This window comes from Pongo abelii, chromosome 16, assembly GCF_028885655.2.
Source record: "Pongo abelii isolate AG06213 chromosome 16, NHGRI_mPonAbe1-v2.0_pri, whole genome shotgun sequence".
Taxonomy (NCBI): domain Eukaryota; kingdom Metazoa; phylum Chordata; class Mammalia; order Primates; family Hominidae; genus Pongo; species Pongo abelii.
The window spans coordinates 81,968,351-81,992,173 of record NC_072001.2 but is presented as its reverse complement, the minus strand read 5'-3'; the positions used below and the strand labels follow the sequence as shown (position 1 = coordinate 81,992,173).

Genomic DNA, 23,823 nt, shown 5'->3' with positions numbered 1-23,823 from the left:
TCTGGGGTGGTCTCAGCCATCCACTGTGGCTTTGGGGCCGCTGTGGGCAGTGGATGCAGGAGGCCGATGCTGTGATCAGGGGGCTGAGCTGGGCACCCCAGCCTGTCTCTGCCTGTGTCCCCAAACCTCTTCTCTACTCTCCCAGCAGCAAACCTGCCATCAGTTACCCTGCTACACGGTGTACCCTGCAGGCCTCCTCCCACTGGGAAAAGGTCTGGGCCTTGGAGAAAGGATTGATAGCCCCCCAAGTATGTGAAGCAAGGTTCCCAAGTACAGAGTAGGATGAGCTTTCTGGGCCCCATGCTCCCAGCCTGTCTGGGTGGCTGCATCCAGGTCATAGTTAAGAAGAGTGAGTCCAGGACTTAAAGACTTCCCTGGCTCCTGCCATCCAAAGAAGCTGCTCTCGGGCCAGTCCTTCACAGTGGGCCACTTCCAGTCTCCTCTGGATCCAGAATGCACATCTTCCCGCCAGTTTTGGGAAGCCTCTCCTCTTTTGTCTTGTAGAGGTTCTTCCTCTGCCAGACAGGTCCTGTTCATCATGGCACCTCCAAAACCCCTCTCTTTTCTCTAACTCCACACAAAACTGATACTTCCCACATTTAAGCTCTTTCATTGGACTGACATAAATTTTAGTTGATATTTTGCAGTATGCTAGTTAGTTCTCTAGGTATTGAAGAATATCATTTTTGTACCTGCATTTTAGAGTTAAAATGTTTGAATATTTAAACATTTTACGTTTACATTTAAACATTTTCAGCAAAACACTTGACGTAGAATTAGTCTATTCTGATTTTAATGCTAAGAATACTTCCAGGTTTTTATGCCATATTAGTACAAAATAATGTTTTCTTAGTAGTAGTGTTGATTTTACAGTTAGTGTCAGGACTAGAGAAGCTATGTTTTATACTGAATCCCACTATCTGGTCTCTGGCAGAAACAAAAGTGGGTCTTTACTCACTCCAAAGACAGTCCATGTTTTATTTACTATTTTCCCAAGGAAACAGCACTTATAAATGTTTCTTGTATGTAATTTGTATTTGTAAACTGGTCATCAAAGAACTGGGACACAATATAAACTTAACGGGCTCGCAGATTTTTTTCTTCTTTCGCTGAATTGTCGTAGGAATCACATGGTTCAAACGCTCTTAAGGGAACTGGGCAGGGTGTAGAGAATTTTTGCTAAGCTAGAATTAAGAAAATGAGCAAAAGGTTTAATCTTTATGTTTTGGGTTTTATAGCCATTTTCTTGCTGGCAATCTTGAGTGAACAGCTGGAGTACTACAGGTTTTATGATTTTAGCAATAATGAGAGGTGTAGCAAAATGTTTCAAATTGGCTGTGGAGAAGAGCAAATATCATAAGGAATTTCTTTGAAATCTGAAGCTGAAAATAACATTTAGAGAAAATTATCCAACTCATTTTCTCTCTCTTCTCCTAGTTAGAACTTCAGTTGCTCAGGATTGACCCTCTGTTAAGGATTTCTCTTCTTTCCCCCCTCCCCCCGCCCCAAGATGGAGTCTCACTCTGTCGCCCAGGCTGGAGTGCAGTGGCGTGATCTGGGCTCACTGCAAGCTCCACCTCCCTGGTTCACGCCATTCTCCTGCCTCAGCCTCCCGAGTAGCTCGGACTACAGGCGCCCGCCACCACGCCCGGTTAATTTTTTTGTTTTTGTTTGTTTGTTTTGTTTTGTTTGCCACTGCTTTACAGTTTATTTTATTTTTTAAATTTTATTATTATTATACTTTAAGTTTTAGGGTACATGTGCACAATGTGCAGGTTTGTTACATATGTATACATGTGCCAGGTTGGTGCGCTGCACCCATTAACTCGTCATTTAGCATTAGGTGTATCTCCTAATGCTATCCCTCCCCCCTCCCCCCACCCCACAACAGTCCCCGGAGTGTGATGTTCCCCTTCCTGTGTCTATGTGTTCTCATTGTTCAATTCCCACCTACAAGTGACAATATGCGGTGTTTGGTTTTTTGTCCTTGTGATAGTTTGCTGAGAATGATGGTTTCCAGTTTCATCCATGTCCCTACAAAGGACATGAACTCATTTTTTATGCATAGTATTCCATGGTGTATATGTGCCACATTTTCTTAATCCGGTCTATCGTTGTTGGACATTTGGGTTGGTTCCAAGTCTTTGCTATTGTGAATAGTGCTGCAATAAACATACGTGTGCATGTGTCTTTATAGCAGCATGATTTATAACCCTTTGGGTATATACCCAGTAATGGGATGGCTGGGTCAAATGGTATTTCTAGTTCTAGGTCCCTGAGGAATCACCACACTGACTTCCACAATGGTTGAACTAGTTTACAGTCCCACCAACAGTGTAAAAGTGTTCCTATTTCTCCACATCCTCTCCAGCACCTGTTGTTTCCTGACTTTTTAATGATTGCCATTCTAACTGGTGTGAGATGGTATCTCATTGTGGTTTTGATTTGCATTTATCTGATGGCCAGTGATGATGAGCATTTTTTCATGTGTTTTTTGGCTGCATAAATGTCTTCTTTTGAGAAGTGTCTGTTCATATCCTTTGCCCACTTTTTGATGGGGTTGTTTGTTTTTTTATTGTAAATTTGTTTGAGTTCATTGTAGATTCTGGATATTAGCCCTTTGTCAGATGAGTAGGTTGTGAAAATTTTCTCCCATTTTGTAGGCTGCCATTTCACTCTAATGGTAGTTTCTTTTGCTGTGCAGAAGCTCTTTAGTTTAATTAGATCCCATTTGTCAATTTTGGCTTTCATTGCCATTGCTTTTGGTGTTTTAGACATGAAGTCCTTGCCCATGCCTATGTCCTGAATGGTGTTGCCTAGGTTTTTTTCTAGGGTTTTTATGGTTTTAGGTCTAACATGTAAGTCTTTAATCCATCTTGAATTAATTTTTGTATAAGGTGTAAGGAAGGGATCCAGTTTCAGCTTTCTACATATGGCTAGCCAGTTTTCCCAGCACCATTTATTAAATAGGGAATCCTTTCCCCATTGCTTGTTTTTCTCAGGTTTGTCAAAGATCAGATGGTTGTAGATATGCAGCATTATTTCTGAGGGCTCTGTTCTGTTCCATTGATCTGTATCTCTGTTTTGGTACCAGTACCATGCTGTTTTGGTTACTGTAGCCTTGTAGTATAGTTTGAAGTCAGGTAGCTTGATGCCTCCAGCTTTGTTCTTTTGGCTTAGGGTTGACTTGGCGATGCGGGCTCTTTTTTGGTTCCATATGAACTTTAAAGTCGTTTTTTCCAATTCTGTGAAGAAAGTCATTGGTAGCTTGATGGGGATGGCATTGAATCTATAAATTACCTTGGGCAGTATGGTCATTTTCACGGTATTGATTTTTCCTACCCATGAGCATGGAATGTTCTTTCATTTGTTTGTATCTTCTTTTATTTCATTGAGCAGTGGTTTGTAGTTCTCCTTGAAGAGGTCCTTTGTGTCCCTTGTAAGTTGGATTCCTAGGTATTTTATTCTCTTTGAAGCAATTGTGAATGGGAGTTCACTCATGATTTGGCTCTCTGTTTGTCTGTTATTGGTGTGCAAGAATGCTTGTGGTTTTTGTACATTGATTTTGTATCCTGAGACTTTGCTGAAGTTGCTTATCAGCTTAAGGAGATTTTCGGCTGAGACAATGGAGTTTTCTAGATATACAATCATGTCATCTGCAAACAGGGACAATTTGACTTTCTCTTTTCCTAATTGAATACCCTTTATTTCCTTCTCCTGCCTAATTGCCCTGGCCAGAACTTCCAACACTATGTTAAATAGGAGTGGTGAGAGAGGGCATCCCTGTCTTCTACCAGTTTTCAAAGGGAATGCTTCCAGTTTTTGCCCATTCAGTATGATATTGGCTGTGGGTTTGTCATAGATAGCTCTTATTATTTTGAGATACGTCCCATCAATACCTAATTTATTGAGAGTTTTTAGCATGAAGCGTTGTTGAATTCTGTCAAAGGCCTTTTCTGCATCTATTGAGATAATCATGTGGTTTTTGTCTTTGTTTCTGTTTATATGCTGGATTACATTTATTGATTTGCATATGTTGAACCAGCCTTGTATCCCAGGGATGAAGCCCACTTGATCATGGTGGATAAGCTTTTTGATGTGCTGCTGGATTTGGTTTGCCAGTATTTTATTGAGGATTTTTGCATCAATGTTCATCAAGGATATTGGTCTAAAATTCTCTTTTTTGGTTGTGTCTCTGCCCGGCTTTGGTATCAGGATGATGCTGGCCTCATAAAATGAGTTAGGGAGGATTCCCTCTTTTTCTATTGATTGGAATAGTTTCAGAAGGAATGGTACCAGCTCCTCCTTGTACCTCTGGTCAAATTTGGCTGTGAATCCATCTGGTCCTGGACTTTTTTTGGTTGGTAAGCTATTGATTATTGCCACAATTTCAGAGCCTGTTACTGGTCTATTCAGAGATTCAGCTTCTTCCTGGTTTAGTCTTGGGAGGGTGTATGTGTTGAGAAATTTATCCATTTCTTCTAGATTTTGTAGTTTATTTGCGTAGAGATGTTTGTAGTATTCTCTGATGGTAGTTTGTATTTCTGTGGGATTGGTGGTGATATCCCCTTTATCATTTTTTATTGCATCTATTTGATTCTTCTCTCTTTTCTTCTTTATTAGTCTTGCTAGCAGTCTCAATTTTGTTGATCTTTTCAAAACAGCTCCTGGATTCATTACTTTTTTGAAGGGTTTTTTGTGTCTCTATTTCCTTCAGTTTGGCTCTGATTTTAGTTATTTCTTGCCTTCTGCTAGCTTTTGAATGTGTTTGCTCTTGCTTTTCTAGTTCTTTTAATTGCGATGTTAGGGTGTCAATTTTGGATCTTTCCTGCTTTCTCTTGTGGGCATTTAGTGCTATAAATTTCCCACTACACACTGCTTTGAATGTGTCCCAGAGATTCTGGTATGTTGTGTCTTTGTTCTCATTGGTTTCAAAGAACATCTTTATTTCTGCCTTCATTTCGTTAGGTACCCAGTAGTCATTCAGGAGCAGGTTGTTCAGTTTCCCTGTAGTTGAGCGGTTTTGAGTGAGTTTCTTAATGCTGAGTTCTAGTTTGATCGCACTGTGGTCTGAGAGACAGTTTGTTACAATTTCTGTTCTTTTACATTTGCTGAGGAGAGCTTTACTTCCAACTATGTGGTCAATTTTGGAATAGGTGTGGTGTGGTGCTGAAAAAAATGTATGTTCTGTTGATTTGGGGTGGAGAGTTCTGTAGATGTCTATTAGGTCTGCTTGGTGCAGAGCTGAGTTTAATTCCTGGGTATCCTTGTTAACTTTCTGTCTCGTTGATCTGTCTAATGTTGACAGTGGGGTGTTAAAGTCTCCCATTATTATTGTGTGGGAGTCTAAGTCTCTTTGTAGGTCTCTAAGGACTTGCTTTATGAATCTGGGTGCTCCTATATTGGGTGCATATATATTTAGGATAGTTAGCTCTTCTTGTTAAATTGATCCCTTTACCATTATGTAATGGCCTTCTTTGTCTCTTTTGATCTTTGTTGGTTTAAAGTGTTTTATCAGAGACTAGGATTGCAACCCCTGCCTTTTTTTCTTTTCCATTTGCTTGGTAGATCTTCCTCCATCCCTTTATTTTGAGCCTATGTGTGTCTCTGCACGTGAGATGGGTTTCCTGAATACAGCACACTGATGGGTCTTGACTCTTTATCCAATTTGCCAGTCTGTGTCTTTTAATTGGAGCATTTAGCCCATTTACATTTAAAGTTAATATTGTTATGTGTGAATTTGGTCCTGTCATTATGATGTTAGCTGGTTATTTTGCTCGTTAGTTGATGCAGTTTCTTCCTAGCCTTGATGGTCTTTACATTTTGGCATGTTTTTGCAGTGGCTGGTACTGGTTATTCCTTTCCATGTTTAGTGCTTCCTTCAGGAGCTCTTTTAGGGCAGGCCTGGTGGTGATAAAATCTCTCAGCATTTGCTTGTCTGTAAAGTATTTTATTTCTCCTTCACTTATGAAGCTTAGTTTGGCTGGATATGAAATTCTGGGTTGAAAATTCTTTTCTTTAAGAATGTTGAATATTGGCCCTCACTCTCTTCTGGCTTGCAGAGTTTCTGCTGAGAGATCCACTGTTAGTCTGATGGGCTTCCCTTTGAGGGTAACCTGACCTTTCTCTCTGGCTGCCCTTAACATCTTTTCCTTCATTTCCACTTTGGTGAATCTGACAATTATGTGTCTTGGAGTTGCTCTTCTCAAGGAGTATCTTTGTGGCGTTCTCTGTATTTCCTGAATCTGAATGTTGGCCTGCCTTGCTAGATTGGGGAAGTTCTCCTGGATAATATCCTGCAGAGTGTTTTCCAACTTGGTTCCATTCTCCTCGTCAATTTCAGGTACACCAATCAGATGCAGATTTGGTCTTTTCACATAGTCCCATATTTCTTGGAGGCTTTGTTCGTTTCTTTTTATTCTTTTTTCTCTAAACTTCCCTTCTCGCTTCATTTCATTCATTTCGTCTTCCATCACTGATACCCTTTCTTCCAGTTGATCGCATTGACTCCTGAGGCTTCTGCATTCTTCACATAGTTTTTGAGCCTTGGCTTTCAGCTCCATCAGCTCCTTGAAGGACTTCTCTGCGTTGGTTATTCTAGTTATCCATTTATCTAATTTTTTTTCACAGTTTTTAACTTCTTTGCCATTGGTTTGAATTTCCTCCTGTAGCTCGGAGTAGTTTGATCCTCTGGAGCCTTCTTCTCTGAACTCGTCAAAGTCATTCTCCGTCCAGCTTTGTTCCATTGCTGGTGAGGAGCTGCATTCCTTTGGAGGAGGAGAGGCGCTCTGCTTTTCAGAGTTTCCAGTTTTTCTGCTGTGTTTTTTTCCCCATCTTTGTGGTTTTAACTCCTTTTGGTCTTTGATGATGGTGACGTACAGATGGGTTTTTGGTGTGGATGTCCTTTCTGTTTGTTAGTTTTCCTTCTAACAGACAGGACCCTCAGCTGCAGGTCTGTTGGAGTTTGCTAGAGGTCCACTCCAGACCCCGTTTGCCTGGGTGTCAGCAGCGGTGGCTGCAGAACAGCGGTGGCTGTGGAACAGCGGTGGCTGTAGAACAGCGGATCTTGGTGAACCGCAAATGCTGCTGCCTGATCGTTCCTCTGGAAGTTTTGTCTCAGAGGAGTACCCGGCCGTGTGAGGTGTCAGTCTGCCCCTACTGGGGGATGCCTCCCAGTTAGGCTGCTCGGGGGTCAGGGACCCACTTGAGGAGGCAGTCTGCCTGTTCTCAGATCTCCAGCTGCGTGCTGGGAGAACCACTGCTCTCTTCAAAGCTGTCAGACAGGGACATTTAAGTCTGCAGAGGTTACTGCTGTCTTTTTGTTTGTCTGTGCCCTGCCCCCAAAGGTGGAGCCTAGAGAGGCAGGCAGGCAGGCCTCCTTGAGCTGTGTTGGGCTCCACCCAGTTCGAGCTTCCTGGCTGCTTTGTTTACCTAATCAAGCCTGGGCAATGGCAGGCACCCCTCCCCCAGCCTCGCTGCCGCCTTGCAGTTTGATCTCAGACTGCTGTGCTAGCAATCAGCGAGACTCCGTGGGCATAGGACCCTCCGAGCAAGGTGCAGGATATAATCTCCTGGTGTGCCATTTTTTAAGCCCGTTGGAAAAGCGCCCTATTAGGGTGGGAGTGACCCGATTTTCCAGGTGCCGTCTGTCACCCCTTTCTTTGACTAGGAAAGGGAACTCCCTGACCCCTTGGGCTTCCCAAGTGAGGCAATGCCTCGCTCTGCTTCAGCTCACGCACGGTGCGCTGCACCCACTGTCCTGCACCCACTGTCTGGCACTCCCTAGTGAGATGAACCCAGTACCTCAGATGCAAATGCAGAAATCACCTGTCTTCTGCCTCGCTCAACGCTGGGAGCTGTAGACCGGAGCTCTTCCTATTCGGCCATCTTGGCTCCACCCAAATTTTTTTGTATTTTTTTAGTAGCGACGGGGTTTCACTGTGTTAGCCAGGATGGTCTCAATCTCCTGACTTTGTGATCCACCCCCCTCAGCCTCCCAAAGTGCTGGGATTACAGGCGTGAGCCACCATGCCCAGCCTTTCTCCTCTGATATTTTGTTTTCTAAAGTTCATTTGCTGATAGAATCCTCAAAGTGTTCATGGACACTGTATACTCTGTGTTCTGGCAAGTTCATAATTCACTGTAACCTTTTTAGAAAATACTTTTAGGTAGCTTGGCTGGGTGTAAAATTCTTGGCTCCTCTTTACCTTCCATGAAAACTTTTTTTTTTTTTTTTTTTTTTTAGACAGAGTCTCGCTGTGTCGGCCAGGCTGGAGTGCCTTGGCTCACTGCCATCTCTGCCTCCTGGGTTCCAGCTATTCTCCCACCTCAGCCTCCTGAGTAGCTGGGATTACAGGTGTGTGCCACCATGCCCAGATAATTTTTTGTATTTTTAGTAGAGATGGGGTTTCACAATGTTGGCCAGGCTGGTCTCAAACTCCTGACTTCAAATGATCTGCCTGCCTCAGCCTTCCAAAGTGCTGGGATTACAGGTGTGAGCCATCACACCCAGACTGCTTGTTCTTATGTTTCTTCTGGCTTTCTTTCTTTTTTATATGTTTTTTTTTTTGGTTTTGTTTTGTTTTTGTTTTTGTTTTGAGACGGACTCTCGCAGTGGCGTGATCTCAGCGCACTACAAGCTCTGCCTCCCAGGTTCACACCATTCCCCTGCCTCAGCTTCCCAAGTAGCTGGGACTACAGGCGCCCACCACCACATCTGGCTAATTTTTTTGTGTTTTTTTTAAGTAGAGACGGGGTTTCACTGTGTTAGCCAGGATGGTCTTGATCTCCTGACCTTGTCATCCACCCACCTCGGCCTCCCAAAGTGCTGGGATTACAGGCCTGAGCCACCACGCCTGGCCTCTTCTGGTTTTATTTCTAAAATGATTTTTTCCTTTTTCCTAATTCTTTCCTAAATTCTGCTAGTTCTTTATACATTCTTTCGTTTAACCAAATTATCCCTTATCTTTTCTGATTTCTGTTCTTTCAGTTTCTAAAAATTTCTTAGTTTCTTTTCACTTAATTTGTAATATCAGATTATCGTCAGCTTCATCTGCTTGGTGGCTCTATTTTTGTGGTTGCCGTTATCTGTGTGTGTGTTAATTCAGTTACTTGTGTTTGTATTTTTCCTTTTTTTTTTTTTTTTTTTTTTGAGACATAGTTTTTTTGCTCGTTACCTAGGGTGGAGTGCAATGGCAAGATCTTGGCTCACTGCAACCTCTGCCTCTCGGATTCAAGCGATTTTTCTGCCTCAGCCTCCCAAGTAGCTGGGACTACAGGCGCCTGCCACCACGCCTAGCTAAATTTTTTTTTGTATTTCTAGTAGAGACGGGGTTTCACCATGTTGGCCAGGCTGGTCTCGAACTCCTGACTTCAGGTGATCCACCTGCCTCAGCCTCCCAAATGAGCTGTTGTACCCAGTTTGTGCTTTTCTTACAATATGTTTTCATAAAGCTTCGTTGCTCTTGTTTAAATAGATGACCTTGCTGTACTTTTAGGGCAAATTCTTGGAGGGAATAGGAGAAGACGGGTAGTTACCTTGAGGTGACATTTGTCTCAATGCATGGCCACCTCCCCAGTCTCCACAGTCATGACACCTCAGTCATGACATGATGCACAGTCATGGCACCTCCACGAGCTGCTGCCTCTGGATGCTGACTTCAGTTTCTGAACCTTCTCTTCTCATCCCCACTTCTTACCCCATTGAGTTTGGATACTACTATAAGCAGCTTTTTCTCTGAGTGGGTCTCTGTCCTTCTGAAAGGGAGGTTTTGGGAGGCATTTCTGACATCCTCAGAAGCCCACGCCAGCCCTGACTGACCCCTGCAGACCCTGAGTGGATTCCCGCGGGGTTTTTTTTTTTGTTCTTGCCCACAAGTCGGAACCTGTGGAGCCCTCTCTGTTCCATTGTTCCCCTTGCTGAGGATTCAGTGCAGAGTGGGGTCGTCTTTTGAGGGGCAGCCACTTCTTGGAGATTCCTGTTTCTGGCACTCTTAGGATCTTAGGACATGAGAACCCTTCTTTCTTTTCCCCCAGCTGCCTCCACCCCGCAGCTAATCGCATGTGGGTCCCACAGGTCCTGCTGGTGGTGGTGGTCTTGACCGCACACTCTCATATCCTGAGGTGCTGTGTAACCTAACTTTGTTGATGATGTGATCAGGAGATTTGTTATTTTGCTGTCATCCTAGTTGCCCTATTTTTCTGAAGAAATTTGGAGAGATTTTAAAAACCCATGCCATCATGATCTTTCTCATAGCCCTCACCACCCCACCCCACTTCTGTTCTTAAATGCCCCCTGTATGATAGTGCTACCTTGGCTGATCATTTGCACCCGTACTACCTTTCCTTTTTTTAATTACCTCACATGGTTTGGCAGTACGTTGCTCAGACCCTTCCCACCAATGCTGTCCCTTGCTGCCAGCTATCTCTGGGTGTGATATTGATTGATTGATTGAGACAGAATCTCACTGTGTCACCCAGGCTGGAGTGCAGTGGTGCCATCTCAGCTCAATGCAGCTTCCACCTCCTGGGTTCAAGCAATTCTCCTGCCTCAGCCTCCCGAGTAGCTGGGATTACAGGTGTGCACCACCACACCCGGCTAATTTTTGTATTTTTAGTAGAGACAGGGTTTCATCATGTTGACCAGGCTGGTGTCAAACTCCTGACCTCAGGTGATCCGCCTGCCTCAGCCTCCCAAAGTATTAGTATTACAGGCGTGAGCCACTGCAACCAGCTTTCATTTATTTTCTGGTCATTTGTTAGGTCAACAAATATTTACTGAGTGCCCTTTATGAGGCTGGTGCTGTGCCAGACCCCAGGCTCTAGCTGGGTCTGCATGTTCTGTCTTCTGCTAGCAGAGATATGACTGTTGACACTGCCCCAGGCAGCACACAGGCCTTCTGATCTGGTGGACACACCCCAGGGGTGCTGTGGGCAGCAGCCACAGTGACCAGGATCCCCAGAAATGAGCCATCAGCCAAGCTCAGCTAACCTCTAGTATATGTTCTTTGGGCACGTGCACACATTTCTGTGTCTCCTCACTTGGGGACTCAAGTTCTGAATGGCCAAGGTTCTGCCATAAACTCTGTGGAGTTTCGAGCAAGTCGTTCCTGCCCTTTGACCGTCAGTTTTCTCTTTGGCAAAATGAAGGCATTGGACTAGAGCAGGGGCTAGCAAATGTTTTCTCTAAAGGGCCGGAGAATAAATATTTTAGGCGTTGTGGGTCATACAGTGACAGTCACAGCTATTCATCTCTGCCCTTGGAGCTCAAAAGTAGCTATAGATAATAGACAACAAAAGGCAGTGGCACTATTCCCCCCAGATTTTATTTACAGAAAGAGGACTGCAGCTTGCCAACCCCTGGACCAGTCCCTAGGCTCTGAAGCTCCCTTGCCGCTCTGACATTTTGTTGATCCAGGATGCTGTACAGAATTGGTTCAGGAGGCCTCTGCCTTCCCGAGGGTCTTTTCAACCTTCTGCTTAGCCCAGCCCTCTCCAGGGCCCCTCAGTGCAGAACATGGGCTGAGTCCACTTGGGGATTGTGTGGATATTCACCCCCACCCCACCCTCCTACCTCTCCCTTTTTCCTGGAGCCAGGAGCAGGAATACTCGTAGGGAATAAAGGCATGGTGGGAGTGAAATTGGGGCTAAGGATGTATAAACTCAGCAGGGCACCATCGGGGCAAACCAGCCAACCAGAGGAAAGATAGGTAGTGGCTTTGGCGTTGAGCCTTCATGGGTAATGATCATCCTGCTCAACCGAGACCCAGGAGAGACTAGCAAGGAAGAAGGACACGCACCACAACATTCCCCTTCTGTTTTCACAGGTTCCCATCCAATTACAGCAGCACAAGGATATCCCTAAATGTTTAGGCTTTGTCATTGTTTACAAGGCAAAGGAGTATGGCGGTTGCTCCCTTTGAAGGATGTAAATGCCTTCACAAGGCTAAGAAACTTAACAGGGCTGATCTGAGGAATGTTTAAGAACCTTCCTGGGCAGGGCCATTGTTGTGGAAGCAACCGGCCTTGCTCTCAGATGGCCTCATCTGGCCATCGCGGATGGAATGCCCAATGCAAGACTCAACAGGGCTCATCAGCTGATTTTCTGTCGAACAAACCGACAAGACTATTCCTAGAAAAATGTACATTTCTAAGGCCGGGCAGTGGCTCAAGCCTGTAATCTCAGCACTTTGGGAGGCCGAGGTGGGCAGATCACTTGAGGTCAGGAGTTCGATACCAGCCCAGCCAACATGGCAAAACTCCATCCCTACTAAAAATACAAAAAGTAGCTGAGCATTGTGGCACATGCCTATAATTCCAGCTACTCAGGAGGCTGAGGCAGGAGACTTGCTTGAACCCCGGGAGACAGAGATTGTAGTGAGCTACTGCATTCTAGCCTGGGCAACAGAGTGAGACTCTGTCTCAAAAAAAAAAAAGAAAAATGTCTATTTCTGTGTGAAAATAAAGTCAGGATGCACATAGTGAAAAGGAAGGGAGAAGAAACATGGGGAGAAAATGGGGATAGATAGGGACACAAAGTGAAGAGACCTGTTATGCTGAATTCAAAAGACAAGGAAGCAAAAACATGATTATTGTAAAATAGTACTGGGAAGAATGGGGGTGGGGAGGGTACAGGGAATGGTCGAATCAGGATCCAGAGATAGGGTTTGGAAATAAATCCATCTGACAAGGTTCCGTTTAATGGGGGTGGACTCCCCTGGGTGGTCTGTGCAGTCCCTTCCAGCTCCACACTCTGGTTTCACACACACGTTAGGCGCCCGGTGCAGACTGAATGAGGAGAGGGCCAAGCCTTAGGGACCCTGGGTGGCAAATAATCCCAAAGGCTGCTTCAGCACCTGGCTCCAGGAGGATGACCTTCCTGGCATTTCTTTAATTAAAGGGGGAACAATCCTCTTCGGGCATTTGGGAGTCTATCAGTTTGGGACCTGTATTGTGGGATGAACTGGTGGCCTGCCCTGGGGGAGGGGGGGATGATCAATATCTCAGATTGTTGTTGGGGAGGGAGCTTGGGCCTCAGTATCCCAGTTGGTAAATGGGGCCAGGAATCGGGTGACCTTTTATGGCACTTTCAGCTCTCATCTTCCGCTGCCTTCCAAATCACTACTTACCATGAGAAGCCGGTCGAGATGACCACGATATGACGAAGTGTTAATGACCGTGTGTCACTGTGCCCCCCTTTGTCTTTGCAGTGCTGTTGGGGATTTCCAGGTGGACGACAAGACCAAAGCCTTACTCAAGTACACTGGGGAGGTGACTTGGATACCTCCGGCCATCTTTAAGAGCTCCTGCAAAATCGACGTGACCTACTTCCCGTTTGATTACCAAAACTGTACCATGAAGTTCGGTTCCTGGTCCTACGATAAGGCGAAAATCGATCTGGTCCTGATCGGCTCTTCCATGAACCTCAAGGACTATTGGGAGAGCGGCGAGTGGGCCATCATCAAAGCCCCAGGCTACAAACACGACATCAAATACAACTGCTGCGAGGAGATCTACCCCGACATCACATACTCGCTATACATCCGGCGCCTGCCCTTGTTCTACACCATCAACCTCATCATCCCCTGCCTGCTCATCTCCTTCCTCACTGTGCTCGTCTTCTACCTGCCCTCTGACTGCGGCGAGAAGGTGACCCTGTGCATTTCTGTCCTCCTCTCCCTGACAGTGTTTCTCCTGGTGATCACTGAGACCATCCCTTCCACCTCGCTGGTCATCCCCCTGATCGGAGAGTATCTCCTGTTCACCATGATTTTCGTAACATTGTCCATCGTCATCACCGTCTTCGTGCTCAACGTGCACTACAGAACCCCGACGACACACACAATGCCCTCATGGGTAAAGACCGTATTCTTGAACCTGCTCCCCAGGGTCATGTTCATGACCAGGCCAACAAGCAACGAGGGCAACGCTCAGAAGCCGAGGCCCCTCTACGGTGCCGAGCTCTCAAATCTGAATTGCTTCAGCCGCGCAGAGTCCAAAGGCTGCAAGGAGGGCTACCCCTGCCAGGACGGGATGTGTGGTTACTGCCACCACCGCAGGATAAAAATCTCCAATTTCAGTGCTAACCTCACGAGAAGCTCTAGTTCTGAATCTGTTGATGCTGTGCTGTCCCTCTCTGCTTTGTCACCAGAAATCAAAGAAGCCATCCAAAGTGTCAAGTATATTGCTGAAAATATGAAAGCACAAAATGAAGCCAAAGAGGTAAGGATACGGCTTTTATTACATTGGTCATTCATTCATTCAACAAACATTTATGGGTTCCTCGTGGGGCAAGGCATAGGGTAGGGGTTAAGAAATTACACTCTGGAGTCAGTGGCCTGTGTTAAGACCAGTTATATGTCCTTGGGTATGTTACCTCACCTCTCTGAGCCTGTTTTCTCTTCTGTAAAATGGGATGGTAAAGCTTGGTATGTGGTACCCTGAAGCTAGCCACCAGGCTGCCAGCAGGCTGGACCATGAAAACACCTGATGCCAATAGACTAGATTAGGATGTAGGCTGGAAAAGGGCATGGGGCCAGGTAATCTCCAGTTAGTATTGGTTAATTGAGGTTATATTTTTATTTTTACTTATTTTTTTGAGACAGGGTCCTGCTCTGTTGCCCAGGCTGGAGTGCAGTGGCACAATCTTGGCTCACTGCAACTTCCACCTCCCAGCTCAAGCGATTCTCCCACCTCGGTTTCCCAAGTAGCTTGAACTACAGATGCTCCACCACCATACCCTAATTTTTTTGTAGCGATGGGGTTTTGCCATGTTGCCCAGGTTGGTCTCAGACTCCTGGACTCAAACAATCTGCTCACCTCAGTCTCCCAAAATGCTGGGACTACAGGCGTGAGCCACCGCACCTGGCCTTTATTTTTACTTTCTAATTGTATATGTGTTCTCATTGAGGAAGAATTTACGTGGAGTAAAGTGCACACCTCTTCAGTGTACATCTCAATGAGTTTTTACATCATGTATACAACCATGTAACCAAGATCCAGGTAAAGATATAGAACACTCCCGGTGCCCCCAGAAAGTTCCCCAATGCCCTTGCCAGTCAGTATCTCCCTCCCTGCTTGATACCCACCATCCTGGCTTAGATGCAGTGGCTCACGCCTGTAATCCTAGCACTTTAGGAGGCTGAGGCAGGTGGATGGCTTGAGATCAGGAGTTTGACACCAGCTTGGGAAACATAGCAAAACCCCGGCTCTAACAGAAATACAAAAATTAGCCAGGCGTGGTGGCATGTGCCTGTAGTTCCAGCTACTCAGGAGGCTGAGGTGAGAGGATCACTGGAGCCCAGGAAGTCTAGGCTGCAGTGAGCCGTGATCATGCCACTGCACTCCAGCCTGGGTGACAGAGTGAAGTCCTTTCTTTAATTAATTAATTAATTAATTTTTAAAAAACCATTATACTGACTTATTTGATAATTGATTAGTTTTACCTATTCTATTTTTTTTGAGATGGAGTTTTGTTCTGTCACCCAGAACGGACTACAGTAGTACAATCTCTGCCCACTGCAACCTCTGCTTCCCAGGTTCAAGTGATTCACATGCCTCAGCCTCCCAAGTGTCTGGGACTACAGGTGCCCGCCTGCTACCATGCTTGGCTAATTTTTTGGATTTTTAATAGAGACGGGATTTTGCCATTTTAATAGAGACGGGATTTTGCCATGTTTGTCAGGCTGGTCTCGAACTCCCGACCTCAGGTGATCTGCTCGCCTTGGCCTCCCAAAGTGCTGGGATTACAGGTGTGAGCCACTGCGCCCAGCCAGTTTTACTATTCTTGAGCTTCATATAAATGGAATCACATAGTATATAAACTTTTCCCGTAGCTGAGGCCGGGGCTGTTTGGTCCTCGATGTGTGGAACTTCTGTCTTAGCTGAAGAGTTTTGTATCCAGCTACTCTCTCTTTGAAGTGAGGCTATGGCCAGGCACAGTGGCTCACACCTGTAATCCCAGCAGTTTGCAAGGCCAAAGCAGGAGGATTGCTTAAGGCCAGGAGTTAGAGACCAGCCTGGGCAACACAGTGAGACCTCATCTCTTAAAAGATAATAAATAATAAATTAAAATAAAAGTGAGGGGATGGGCAAGGTGGCTCATGCCTGTAATCCCAGCACTTTGGGAGGCTGAGATGGGTAGATCGCTTGAACCCAGGAGTTCAAGACCAGCCTGGGCAACATGGCAAAACCCTATTTCTACCAAAATAAATTAAAAAAAGTGAGGCTGCAATAAAATTTTTAGCCTTTTTAAAATTTTTTTTGAGACAGTCTTGCTCTATCATCCACATTGGAGTGCAGTGGAGCCATCGTAGCTCACTGTAGCCTCTAACTCCTGGGCTCAAGTGATCCTCCAACCTCAGCCTCCCAAACAGCTGGGACTACAGGTGTATGCCACTGCACCCAGCTAATTTTTTTTTTTAATTTGAAGAGGCGGGGTCTCACTGTGTTGCCCAGGCTGGTCTCAAACTCCTGGACTCAAGCATTTCTCCTGCCTTGGCCTCCCAAAGTGCTAGGATTAAAGGTGTGATCCATCACACCTGGCCTTTTGAGCCCTCAGAAGAACATTTATCCATAAACATTCTTGAGAAGGCATGCCAATAAGAAGAGAAATAAATCCAGGGGGCTACAAAAGGGAGGAGGAAAGCCTCGGGCTCCACCAGTCAATGGGCAGCTCAGTTCTCTGCACTTCCCTTTAGCCAGGCTCTGCTGGGCTTGATGAGGGACCCCCTGAACCTGCATCTCTGGGCTGGGAGTGGCAAGCTAAAGAGGCAAAGTGGCAGGGGAACAAAGATCTCTCTCTCCCTAGCTCTCCCCTCCCCCTGCCATCCCCAGTCTCTGGCCACACCTTCCCAGTTTCTGGGTCTTTAAAGTAGTCTTCTCATGCTTCTGGGCCAGCTCTCAATTTGGGCTAGTTCACCATTTTGCCTAACATCTGTGACTCATCAGAAAATGGCCAATATCATTGTGCTTTAAAGACTTTAGGAGTTAGATATAAGCCAGGCACAGTGGCTTACACCTGTAATCCAACACTTTGGGAGGCCAAGGTAGGAGGATCACTTGAGCTCAGGAGTTCAAAACCATCCTGGGCCATGTAGGGAAACCCTTTCTCTACAAAAAATTTAAAAATCAGGCCAGGTGCAGTGGCTCACGCCTGTAATCCCAACACTTTGGGAGGCTGAGGCAGGTGGATCACCTGAGGTTGGGAGGTCAAGACCAGCCTGGCCAACATGGTGAACCTCCATCTCTACTAAAAATACAATAAATTAGCGGGGGGTGGTGGGGTGGCATGAGCCTGTAATCTCAGCTACTTGGGAGGCTGAGGCACAAGAATTGCTTGAACTCGGCAGACAGAGGTTGCAGTGAGCCAAGATCACGCCACTGGACTCCAGCCTAGGTGACAGAGTGAGACTCCATCTCAAAAAAAAAAAAAAAAAGCCAGGTGCAGTAGCTCACACCTGCAATCCCAGCACTTTGGGAGGCCAGGGCAGGTGGATCACCTGAGGTCAGGAGTTCGAGACCAGCCTGGCCAACATAAAACCCCATCTCTACTAAATACAAAAATTAGTTGTGCATGGTGCTGGGCACCTATAATCCCAGCTACTCAGGAGGCTGAGGCAGGAGAATTGCTTGAACCTGGGAGGTGGAGGTTGCAGTGAGGCGAGGTCATGCCATTGCACTCCAGCCTGGGCATCTCAAAAAACAAAAATTGCTCAAGTGTAGTGACACACACCTGTAGTTCCAGCTACTTGGGAAGCTGAGTGGGGAAGATTACTTGAGCCCGGGAGGTCGAGGCTGCAGCGACCCATGATTGCACCCCTGCACTCCAGCTTGAGCAACAAAGCAAGACCCTGTCTCAAAAAAAAAAAAAAAAAAGATATAAAATTTCTGTCCAGCCAGCTCTTTTTGCACCACTATTTCTATTCACGTGTAAGACCCAAATGTCATCTTTCTTCATGAGGCTTGAGTAAGGGTCATTTTATAAATCAGCATCAGTATCACTAGGCTCTATTCATTAAGGACTCTGTTCTGAAACAACCTTCTGAGGGAAGTACTGTTCTTATCCCCATTTTACAGATAAGGAAATTGAGGCTCAGAGCGGTCACGGAATTTACCCAGATTCTCACAACTCAAAAGGAGCAGAGCTGGGATTCTAATCAGTTTGTCTCCAAGTCTCTGCTTTTCCACACCTCTGCCTCCTAGAGCCTTAGGAGGTGGCTGGTAGGGGGTGGATAGGAATCTCACATCTCAAGGTGTATCTGAAGCACACACAAACCAGTCTTAGGAATTCAAATAAAGTACCTCATGGCAAATATGGCATCATAATTCTAATTTTATCTGACAGTAGTGTCACCAAGAGAACACATTTACTCAAGCTCACAATGGTGATGTAAAATCTTCATCTCCCAGTGCCATTTCAGTATACTTAATAAATTACATGCTGCCTCTTTATTATCATTATTGCTTCAAAATCAGCTGACTCATGGGTTCTCTCAATTCAATTATGGCTTCTTTGCTTTCTGAATTGTCTAGGAGTATAATTACAATTTTCCTTCCTATTTCAAGCCCAAATTGAAGCTGTATTATATACAATTGGTCTTGCTTTTTCTCCCATCTTTTACTTTATTGTCAGCAATTATTTCTGATGTTCAACCTGCTCTCCAACTGCACAGTATTCCATGATACTTTGGTCTTACAAGTAAAAATGACTTTTGATCAGCTGGGCATCGTGGAGAGGGCAGTGGGGAGGGAAAGAGTGATGAGAATGGACTTGCCCTGATATGCTTATCTCATTTTTGGAACAGATGTTAAAAGGAAATTTATTTTGTTGTTTTTGAGACAGGGTCTCACTCTGTTGCCCAGGCTGGAGTGCAGTGGCACGATCTCTGCTCACTGCAACCTCCACCTCCCGGGTTCAAGAAATTCTCATGCCTCAGCCTCCCAAGTAGCTGGGATTACAGGCATGTGCCACCACTCCTGGCCAATTTTTGTATTTTTGTTAAGAGACAGGGTTTCAACAGGGTTTCACCATGTTGGCCAGGCTGGTCTCAAACTCCTGATGTCAGGTGATCTCAGCCTCCCAAAGTGCTGGGATTACAGGCGTGAGCCACTGCGCCCAGCCAGAAATTTATATCTAAAACTGGGTAAGGAGTACTTTGAAACAATGGTAGATTATATCGGACTATATTAGCCATTCTAACCAAGGCCCAGAATCCTGCCATGGAAGCCTAAGTAACTGGTTTCACTAACTTTATAAAATTGGAATTCAATTTAGAAAAACTAGGTTATGCATTTTTAGGAAACTTCTGATTTGAAACAGATCTAACATGACAGATATTTTATACCTGTTTATCTCCTGCATAAAGAGAAACGAGAATGGTGGATTTCCTCAGACCACATCAATTAGGAAAAAAAAGGGCTTCTTGCATGTTAGAGACAAAATGGCTTCTACTGCAACGTGTTGATTAATCTTCAATATTGAAAATGTATTCATTTGCCTTTCCCTCCATGTTTTTTTTCTCTTTCCTCATTTTGTTTTGCAGATTCAAGATGATTGGAAGTATGTTGCCATGGTGATTGATCGTATTTTTCTGTGGGTTTTCACCCTGGTGTGCATTCTAGGGACAGCAGGATTGTTTCTGCAACCCCTGATGGCCAGGGAAGATGCATAAGCACTAAGCTGTGTGCCTGCCTGGGAGACTTCCTTGTGTCAGGGCAGGAGGAGGCGGCTTCCTAGTAGGAGCGTACTTTCTGTTATCAAGCTACCAGCTTTGTTTTTGGCATTTCGAGGTTTACTTATTTTCCAGTTATCTTGGAATCATGCAAAAAAAAATGTCAAGAGTATTTATTATGGATAAATGAACATTTAACTAGCCTTTTTGGTATGGTAAAGAGATGTCAAAATGTGATTCTGTGTGATAAGTAGTATGCTATGCTATGGAATATACATGTAAAAATGTTTCCTTTTAGTTGTTGAGACAAAACTAGATAGAAAAATGTTCAGAAATATGAAAAGTCATTCATTTATCACTACAGATCTCCCAGTAATTTTTCTTATTTAGCCCATAATCTCTTTGAAGGTTTATATTAATTCAGCAATCCCCCACTGTTACCCATTTCTCACCATGCATTTCTCGTTCTTTACTGGGTCTAAAGGGCTATGCCTCCATTTCAGAGAACTTCAACTACTTCTCTTGCATACTTCTAAATTATACCATGAGAAATCATGCCTAGTTATTCATTGTTAATATAACTGTCTTAGTACACCATAAACTGGGTGGATTATAAACAACAGAAATTTCTCAGTTTTGGAGGTTGGGAGGTCCAAGGTCAAGGCACCAGCCAATTTGGTGTCTGGTGAGGGTCCTCTTCCTCAAAGGGTACCTTCTAGCAGTGTCCTCACATGACTGAAGGGACTAGCTACCTCTGTGGGGTCTATTTTATAAGTGCACTAACCCCATTCATGAGAGCAGAGCCCCCATGGCCTAATCACCTTTCCAAGGCCCCACCCTTCTATGTAAGACAATCACGCTGGGATTAGGTTCCAACATATGAATTTGGGGAGGACACATCTGGACCACAGCATGAACCTTTAGAACAGGGTTTCTCAGCCTTAACACTATGGACATTTTGGGCTGGGTAAGTATGTGTTGGTACACAGTGGGGGTATCCTATGCATTGTAGGATCTTTAGCAGTACCCTAGCCTTGACGCACTAGATGCCAGTGACATACCCTGCTTCTTCACCAGTTACAATAACCAAGAATATCTCCATTGTTAACTGTCCCCTTAGGAGCAAAATTGCCCCTGGTTGAGAAACATTGCTTTAGACAAATTGTTAAGAGTATCATGTACTACACTTCTGAATCTTAACATGATCATCATCACTGACATATGATTCACAGAGACTGTTTCAATCTTGTCTCACTAGTTTTTCCTGTGCAAAAATAAAATGGACAGAATTGCAGCCCACTGTGACTCATGTTTCAATAAGTCAAAAGAAAGATGTCGATAAAAATTTATATATAAAAATCATTAACAGTAATGGTAGTATAAAAGGGATCAGGGATGTATACGAGCTAAGGTAGGTAGCTAGCAGGCAATTTAAATTCATCACACCAGGCTTTCACTCATTAAATGGCATTAAACACCTGCCTACAATTAAATGCAAATTAGATAGGGTCTCTGCCTTCCAAAGAACATTGGCTTGAACTTAGGTTACTTATTATAAATAAATGAGGTGTTTGTGATCTCAACAGCTAAGAGTTCTAAATTGAACAGAGGGTTTCTGTCAGTGTTTGCTACCTGGTCACACCTGAAGTGGTGACATTTAGAGATGGAATTTAACTGTTTTAACTGTGATACATTATACTGTACTAAATCATTTATGCTGTACTAATAATAGGCTAAGATTGATTACATCTAAAGGCCCTTGCAACTCTAAGATTCTATTATTGTAATTGTTAGAATGAAGGAGAGAAAACTGAAATATTACAGGTATATAACAGTGTGCATATACCAAATTAGAATACTATTTTTCATATTAGAAGATTGTTTTCTCACAGAATGATTTAGACCAAAATATGTTTGAGACAGAGTTTTGCTCTTGTTGCCAGGCTGGAGTGCAATGGCACAGTCTCGGCTCACTGCAACCTCCACCTCCCAGGTTCAAGCAATTCTCCTGCCTCAGCCTCTTGAGTAGCTGGGACTACAGACGCCTGCTACCACGCCCGACTAATTTTTTGTATTCTTAGAGACTGGGTTTCACCATGTTGGTCAGGCTAGTCTCGAACTCCTAACCTCTGGTGATCCACCCGCCTCAGCCTCCCAAAGTGCTTGGATTACAGATGTGAGCCACTGCCCCTGGCCCTAAGTATGTTTTTTAAATGGGGTTCATGTAATTGTAGTGGACTGACTATTCTAAGATCAAGGATAAAGAGATACTACCACAATTTATATAGAAGATGGTTCTATTAATTGTGGGAAATGTGGACAAGAGGATTGAAATTAATGTTAAGGATATGCTACTGCATGTCCACAGGAGTTGTCTATTGTATGACTTTACACTGGAAGGTAAGCTACAGAAGTAGTTAACACAATAATTATTAAGTTTAAGCATCTAAAGAATAAGCCTTAAAGGAGTTCCCAATTCCGGTTTTTCATTTATTTTTAAAATGTTGGTTATGGAAAAGCAGCATCACATTAAGTTGTTGTTGTTATTATTATTTGAGACGGAGTTTTGCTCTTGTTGCCCAGGCTGGAGTGCAATGGCGTGATCTCAGCTCACCGCAACCTCCGCCACCTGGGTTCAAGTGATTCTCCTGCCTCAGCCTCGCAGGTAGCTGGGATTACAGGTGTGCACCACCACCCTGGCTAATTTTGTATTTTTAGTAGAGATGGGGTTTCTCCATGTTGGTCAGGCTGGTCTTGAACTCCCAACCTCAGGTGATACGCCCGCCTCGGCCTCCCAAAGTGCTGGGATTACAGGTGTGAGCCACTGTGCCTGGCCACATTAAGTAATTATTATATCAAGCATCACATTAAGTAATTATATCAAGTAGTCAGCTTTTTAAATACAGCAGTATAATATTATATTAAAGATTAGCTGTTACTCAGTGAGTACAGGAAAGTTTACATACCTTTACCAAATGCAGAAAAGTTTTAAAATCAGTCTATCAGTCTTCAAATACAACTGGAATTCTCCAGCACAGTCAAAGGATGAACTTTACTGTGGATTATAAATTAGTATTATTTGCCAGGATACAAATACTAGATTTTTCACTAGTCCAGTTCAGATAATATTTTGCTATTTTTAGAAGATCAAATGTATCTCATCAGTTATTACTTCAGTCATACAGCCAGCTGTTCAAATGGATCATCTGTTAACATAAATCGAGGTTAGCAACTGTTAGTCTGTTAAAGCTTGCACTAAATTTAACACATAACTTACATTTTCATAATTTTATAGGTGCCATCAGCTATATGTGTGTTAACTAAATGTATACTTCAGTCCCTTGGGAGGCTTCACTTATTTGCATTTCCAATATGAACTGGTATTAATATATTTGCCCATTTATAAATAACAGGAACAAAAAGCCCAAGAGATCCAACAACTGAAACGAAAAGAAAAGTCCACAGAAACATCCGATCAAGAACCTGGGCTATGAATTTCCAATCTTCAACAACCTGTTATGAAAAAAATAAAAATGCATTAAATAATTGTAAATTGTGTACATATTTTAAGATATAACAAACACACTGAGTTAGAAGCCAAGTCAATTTCTGCCTCCCATTGCTGCCTCTAAACGGTTAAGTGACCCTATACTCAGCTCAGGGACAGACACTAGCCTGATGGTCTACTATAGATATAAGCTTTAAAAGACACTATATGTTCATTTACACATCAACTTATATTACAAGTAGTTTATTTTGATAGATTAAAAATTAAAATAGACTTGGATATTTTACAATAAACCAAAAAAAATTCTTACTATATATTCTTGCTACTTATTCTTGCCCAGTAGTTTACTTATTTTAATATTTTGAGAGACTCTAGCCTGAGATTAATTTCATGCCAAATTAAAAGTTGGTTCAGAATAATACATGTTAGAAAGCTGTTCATCTTCCTCACATACACTATTTATTTTTGGATTTCCTAGGGACCACTTCAGTCTCATTTCATGAGCACAGAACAGTCTTCCCTGGAGCCAGCTTTAGTAGGGAGCTGGCTCAGCAGCTTGGAGCCACCACAAGGAAAAAGAAGGATGAGCCCAGCCACTAAGCAGCAGGGGCTCCCCTTTCTACAAGGCCATTTCCTTGACCAGGG

At 44.0% G+C, this 23,823-nt stretch overlaps 2 protein-coding genes across 6 annotated transcripts in view; one reads left to right on the top strand and one right to left on the bottom strand.

Moving 5' to 3' along the window:
- Positions 1 to 23,369, top strand: part of CHRNA3 (cholinergic receptor nicotinic alpha 3 subunit) — a 29,443-nt gene extending 6,074 nt beyond the window's left edge. For 3 of the 4 annotated variants that reach the window (XM_002825726.5, XM_054531688.1, XM_063716261.1), the window contains 2 exons: positions 13,209 to 14,220; positions 19,542 to 21,448. In XM_002825726.5, coding sequence (XP_002825772.1) covers positions 13,209 to 14,220; positions 19,542 to 19,670 — 1,141 coding nt within the window. In that variant the 3' untranslated portion in view covers positions 19,671 to 21,448. Of the gene's footprint in view, positions 1 to 13,208; positions 14,221 to 19,541; positions 21,449 to 23,083 lie in introns of those variants that run through there. The other variant, XM_024232899.3, reaches the window with a different exon arrangement.
- Positions 21,077 to 23,823, bottom strand: part of CHRNA5 (cholinergic receptor nicotinic alpha 5 subunit) — a 29,548-nt gene continuing 26,801 nt past the window's right edge. For both annotated transcript variants that reach the window (XM_054531689.2, XM_054531690.2), the window contains exon 6: positions 21,077 to 23,183. In XM_054531689.2, the coding sequence (XP_054387664.1) occupies positions 23,159 to 23,183 (25 nt within the window). In that variant the 3' untranslated portion in view covers positions 21,077 to 23,158. The remainder of the gene's footprint in view (positions 23,184 to 23,823) is intronic.